The sequence below is a fragment of the Camelus bactrianus genome, chromosome 6 (genome assembly GCF_048773025.1).
Source record: "Camelus bactrianus isolate YW-2024 breed Bactrian camel chromosome 6, ASM4877302v1, whole genome shotgun sequence".
Classification (NCBI taxonomy): Eukaryota; Metazoa; Chordata; class Mammalia; order Artiodactyla; family Camelidae; genus Camelus; species Camelus bactrianus.
Genome location: NC_133544.1, coordinates 271,719 through 278,414, shown reverse-complemented (window position 1 = coordinate 278,414; position 6,696 = coordinate 271,719). Strand labels below are relative to the sequence as shown.

General features: G+C 47.1%; 1 gene segment (V, D, J or C); it reads right to left on the bottom strand.

Annotated features, from left to right (window-relative positions):
* Positions 1-749: 749 nt before the first annotated feature.
* Positions 750-6,696, bottom strand: LOC141577851 (immunoglobulin heavy variable 4-30-4-like). The segment is given in 3 exon segments: positions 750-790; positions 6,242-6,565; positions 6,651-6,696. Coding segments are annotated over 3 exon segments (411 nt in total).

Sequence of the window (6,696 nt, the reverse complement as noted above, 5' to 3'; positions counted from 1 at the left end):
GGAAAGAGGTTGTTACAAGTGTGTGCACTTCAGGTACCATCAGCCCTCTGACCAGCCTTCCCAGCATCCTCCTGATCCCCAGTGACTGGCTCTGAGGGAATAGCTGTGCTCGCCCCAGTCCTTTCTCTCAATAGGCGTGGACACACATTTCTCAGATTGGGGATGAGTCTCCCCCAGTCATATTGGGCACTGAAGCCGGACTCTCCCTGCTCAGCTGAGCTACTGAGGGCAGCCCAGGCTCAGGGAACTAAAGCAGTTCACACAGCGGGGACCTGTGATGAGCCTCAAGGGATCTCTGCCTCTGGACCTCCCACTTTTATTTAGGCCTTTTGAGAGATGCACACCTTTTACTCCTTAGTAACTCCACCCCTATCCATTTATGGAATGAGACTTCACAGTGAAGCATCCTGCTACAGTTTCTGTCTCCCCAAAGGGGGAAATGATCTGGCATGTGAGAGCAGCCATCAAATAGGTATGAAATTAATTAAGTGGCCCTGAGACATCTTTTATTCATTTTGTCTCTGCTGATATTACAGCTAATTGTAGAAGCAGCGACCATTTTACCTACTGAGTTAGTTACCACCCCTTTTCGGGCAAAATCCCCAAATTATTTTGGCAAAATTCACAGTGTAGCCTCCTTCAAAATTCAAACAGAATTTATCACCTTCCTAGGATTAATCAGTGCCCGACAATTAAGGAATCCCTTCATGCCATGAAGCCCAGAAGAGCAGATTCTAAGGCTGAAGCCTTCACTGGATCTTGTAGGTGTTTCTGAGATACTCTCGTTTTCCTGGAGAGAAAACCCCAATGCCAAGAGGGGAGTGGTGTCCAGGACCTCGGATCAGCAGACTGCATTGAAATATGGCTGAGCAATACTTCATCTTGTATGTGTTCTATGTGTACTTTAAAAAGGGTAAAATAATGCCATCGGCAGCAACACAGATGGATATAAACACAATCATATTAAGTGAGTTAAGTCAGATAGCAAAATACTTATCCCATGATGTGGAATTAAAAAATGCAAAAACCCTTACTTAAAAGACAAATGTAGACTCATGGACCCAGAAAACAAACTATGTTCACCAAAGTGCATAGGGTAGGGGAGGGATAAATTAAGAGTTTGGGATTAAGATACACATTACCATACGTAACACAGATGTAAAACAAAGAGCTACCGTATAGTGCAGGGAACTGTGTTCTACGATTTGTACATAACATACGGAAAGTAATCTCTGAAAATATACCTACGTGTGTGCAGAACTGCATCTGTATGCTATGCACCAAAAACTGACATTGGAAATGAACCATGTGTAAAAAAAAAGCAAAATAATTGTAAAGATAATAACAATAATAAAGTGCACTCTAATCCTTTATCAACCTGTCATCCCTAACCCTTCTGTGGTGCTAACATCCACTCCCACTGGAAGTGAAGCCTTTACTGTAACTGCTGTCCACTGTGCACTGGTTACTGTTCCAGCCGATGGAGGTAGCCGTTACCTTTTAGCCTTCAGTGGGAAGAGAAAAGCTCACCAGGACATTAGTGCTTCAGGGATTTGTTGAGAGTCCTTCTCATTTCTGGAGCCACCGGAAGGCTGGTCTGGATGATGCAAAGTTTTCTAGATTTTCTCTTTTGTTGCAATATGTGTATAATTTGCTTCTTTGCTCTTCTTCTCAAACGTTCTTGCAGGAAGACAGCATCTACTCCTTATAAACTTTTAGCCTCTAAGGGACTAAATGTGGCTACAGAAAATGTGCAGTTTCCCAGCATCATATTTGATGTCTAGGGCATCTGACGTCAGAACAAGCCTCTACTTACATCCATGGTGTTTTTACGTTTCCTAAATGCAACACTAATCGCCAAATATGAGGGATTTTGGAAGGCTAGCTGATTTCTGTTGAGACAGATTCCACACTTCTCTCTCAAGGAAAACCTACATGAAGTTTTCTCAACACTGGCAATCCCGACTACATTTTAAGGGAGGAACCAGAAGACACAGATTCAAGGCCTTAAAGGAGCGTTTGAAGATCCCGTCCTGCTGTGGGCAACCTGATTACCAGACCCCTTTCTCCTTTTTGTATAAAAGCAAGGGGCTGTCTTGGGGTGTTGACCAAAACCACAGGGGCCTCCGCAGACCTCTAGGGTTTTATAGCCGTGAGCCGAATGCTGTGGCACAGGGAGACTCCCACTGCCTTGGGGTCCTCATGGCCTCTGACCCTTTGTTCAGGTCCACCCATCACAGTCAACATGTCTCAGTCAGCCGCGTCCCCTCCTAAGATGCCCTTTTGTTCTCTGCTCCTCAAAGAGCTGTGCTATGTTGTCTCAACCTCAGCACATCCACGCTTATCCCCTCCGTCAGCAATGAAGTCCCTCGTGACTGCGTCACACCGAGTGACCACCTCCTGAGTCCTGATCACCTACAAGAAGCCCCTCTAAGCAGCCTTTTCACAGTGGCTCTCAGGCAGGAGGACTGCAGCTTCCACCCTGGAACCTGGGAACTTCATGTCTGAGCCCAACAGGGAGAAGCAGGGCCTCCTCTTCTTTCCTGGTAAGGACTCAGCCAATGAAAACCCATGGACTCCTGTTCACAGGAGCCCTCTCACCTCCCCCTTCATTCTGTAGAAGAGTCATGTCTCTGTTTTCACTGGGGACTTGCATGTGGCTCACCAGGACGTCAGACCCCAAACCGTAATTCTCTGTTGGTTCCAAATAAACCCATTTTTGCCTTTGAAATAACTTTCAGTCTGTTGTATGTGAAAACCATTTACTTCTTTTTTTATATATATAAACTATTTTTATTGAGTTATAGTCATTTTACAATGTAGTGTCAAATTTCAGTGTAGAGCACAATTTTTCAGTTATACATGAACATATATATATATTCATTGTCACATTCTCTTTTGCTGTGAGCCTCATTAACTTCTGAGACACTTTTATTCAATTTATTTATCTTTTATTTCCCATAATTTTGTGAGCTAGTCACTGGGATGCACATGTGGTCCTACGTTCACAGACATTCCTAGCAGCAACCCTGTGTAGGAGGCAGCAGGGGACCACGTCTAGCCTGCAGGAGGTGAGGGGAGGTGCAGAGTAGCTGTGAGCCCCTGGGGGAGGGGGTGGGCATGCTGGTGAAGGCCTGGCTGTTTCCGACACAAAGTGTCTGTGATACAAATGGCATGTTTGGATATAATAGTATGAATTGAAAAATTACATTCAAAATTATTCTAGATATAAGACAAACATGTGAAATATCAGTTAATATTGAGATTAATTATTAATACAAATTAAAAACCTATAATAGCTGATATAGGTTGGATTTTAGTGAATATTATAACAACCAGGTTCAGCCTTGCCCTGTCTTGTTTGGGGATCAGGTGAAGCAGGGACACGGCCCCTCCCCAGTGCTGGCTCTCTGCTCCAATGTCCCCTTCACCTGCAGGCCTGTGCTCAGGACCCTCCGGCCCACAACCAGCACACAGGGGTGAAGAGGCTGTAAGGTGCCTGTGAGTGAACTGAAGGCCCAATTTTGGTGTTTGTTCATGTTTTCATTCAGTGAAAATTATTTACATATAGAAATTTACCTTCTGTATGTCAACATTTTTATGAAGTTGACAAGATACTAAACTTTCTCTCAGAGTTTTTCCACATTATTGACATTTGAGGCTAGTTTCTCATTTTGGGAGTTTCTGTGTGCATTGTGGAGTGTTGAGCAGCATCGATGGACTCTGCCCTCTGGGTAACTAGGTTCCTGTAGCACACGCCACATGTGACAGCCCAACCTGTCTGCAGACATTTCCAAGTGTCCTCTGGGGGACAGAATGACTCCAGCATGACACAAACATCAATTTCCAACTACACAACATTCCTCATGCTATTCTAGGGAAAGGCACTGCAGGAAACAGGACTCAGGACACTCTCGAGGATGAAATGCCTGGAAATACGTTGGAAGGTGGAAGGCAGACTCGAGGATGCACAGAAGAATCATTTGTGTCATTTAACATCTGTAAATTTGACAATGAAAAAGAGTAGTTAGTGGATACATTTCAACTAAAGGTCCCATGAAAAAACATTTCTTCTGTGTCTGGTCCTACAACAAATGAGGGAAAAAGGACAGACAATTCAGACACCCTGAAAAAAAGCTCAAGTTCAGAAAGAAGATGTTTGCCTGGAATCATTTCGGATGGGCTTCCAGGGAAGGTGATGGTCCAGTGGAGCATCCCCAGTGTCTGGGAGGAAACCCCCCATGGCTTCTCCTGCACCTGCTCTGAAACTGTCCCTCTTGTTTCCTCATGATCCTGGGTGACCCCTGGTGGCCTGAGCCCTCCCTGCAGGGCTGGTTTCATCTGGGCCACCCTGACCTCCCCTCACTCACTCTCCCTCATGTGAGAGTGACAAATGGCTGTGCCCTCAGAGACCCCAGAGCTGTGCTGCAGGGAAACCTCATCTCCAATATGTCTGTGGAGATGGAGGCGCCTTTTAAGAGACATAGACCGTACACCCAAAGCAAGTGAGTTACCCAGTCCTTTCCCTGGGGGTGTGACAGATCCCCCAGTAACCACTGTGTGTGATGGAGGGGGTCCCAGAGACAGAGTAGGTGCGGGGGAGAGTCTTCAATACTCTTTGACCAACTCCTACACCAGCACCCGTGACAGGACACCTGGGGACTGGAAAAACAAAGACACAATCACTTCACAGCACCATCCACATAGGTCAGTGTTCCTCAGACCCAGGAGGTGCTCACAGCTGAGACGAGCCATCAAGAGGAGGAATGACCAGAAGGAGTCCGTGTCCCTTTGGATTAAGCCTTCTGCTCTCAGAGAATCATGCCAGTGAAGATAAGAACCCTGACTCGAAGCTCACAAAGACCCTCTGACCATTCAGCACTCAGGCTCCTTGAGATGCTTTTCTCCACGAGGTCTGGGCCTGCGGGATTCTGGGTCCATCTTTGCATGTCCCAGTTTTATCAAGAAACCTGCTGAGTCAGGTTAGTGAGACTCCTCACCCTGGAAATCTGATCGCCCTCAATATTTGGTCCAATTCCCCTAACCTATGATCTTCAGGGAACATCTGCTCACCCTGACTTCCTGTATCAAGAATACTCTGGAGATATTCTGCCCAGAATCCCCCTGACCTTGAAGCCTCCTCACAGTGGTTTTCCACCCAGTCTATGTCACCATCTTCTCGGCCATAAATCTCCATTTTACCGTCTGTGTTTGTAATTGAGACAAGTTTCCAAGGCTGACACAAATACCCAAAGTGAGATGTGAATTTGTTTATTTGAAGAAAATTTATATTGAAGCTTTATTTCAAGCTCAATGCCCCCATCAGTATAACTCATGCCTGGATGGAGCTTGTCTGTCACAGATAATTTCTGGTAAGTCACTCACAGCACTTTGTGCTCAGGGACGCTGCACTGCGCTTCAGGACAACACATGGACCAGCTCAAACAGGCAAACTGACTCCTTCTAACACAAAGAGGGAAAAACCTGGCACTAACTGGACCTGGAAGGAGACTCATTTACGTGATGGGAGTTGAAACAAGAGGGCAGAGCATCTCACCTTGACCGACCTCAAGGGGGAATGTTAGTGTGTTGGGCGATTCAAAGTGCTGCCCACGTTGCAATTGTCCATGAGGTGTTTAAATACAACAGCAGTTTTCATATTGGGCTGCAAATAAATTTTATCCCATATTTGAACTGTGGTCCCCGTGCCCCGTGAGTAATGAGGATCCCTGCACATGCTGTCCGGGGCACCCTGGCATTAGCGTCTGTAAAACGCATCCTGCACAATGCAAACCCTTGTGCCCTTTGACAGGAAGATGGAGGGTGTGCAGCCTCCTGCCCTGGGAGCAAAGACAAAGATGAATAACAGTTTAGACGTGTAGTACAAGTGCCTGGGCCTTCTCAGAACATTCAACAGTTCTGAGACTTCCAGACTCACCTGGAAATTTATCTTAAAACCTAGCATCCTTTGGACCTTTTTGAGAAGAAAATAAAATATATCCTGAGTACAATATTATTGTTGGATACAAATGAGTCAAAAGAATGAAAAATTAGTGTCCAGCAGGGGGTCTCTGGTAGAGCAGATGAACAGGAAAAGGAAACCAGGGATTCTAACCGCAAACCCCTCCCAGCCCCTCTGCACCTGCTCTGGGGCTCAGCCCTGCCCTTGGTGGGTCCTGAGCACCCCCCGGGGGTCCTGGGCTCCCCAGGCGGGGAGGTTTGTGTGTGGGCACACTCTGACTTCCCCTCAGTGTGTCTCTGGCACAGTAATACATGGCCGTGTCCTCAGGGGTCACAGAGCTCAGCTGCAGGGAGAACTGGTTCTTGGACGTGTCCCTGGAGATGGAGGTGCGGCTCTTGAGGGATGGGCTGTAGTAAGTGCTGCCACTATAAGCTATGGCTCCCATCCACTCCAGCCCCTTCCCTGGGGGCTGGCGGATCCAGCTCCAGTAGTAATAGCTGGTTGTGATGGAGCCACCAGAGACAGTGCAGGTGAGGGAGAGCGTCTGCGAGGGCTTCACCAGGCCTGGGCCCGACTCCTGCAGCTGCACCTGGGACAGGACACCTGGGGACACGGAGAATCAGTCATCGTGAGTCACCTCCACCACTTCCATCCCAACAGACCCGTGCCTGGCACCTGAGACACTCACCTTGGGGACCTGCCACCAGGCACAGGAGAAGACCCAACAGTCTCAT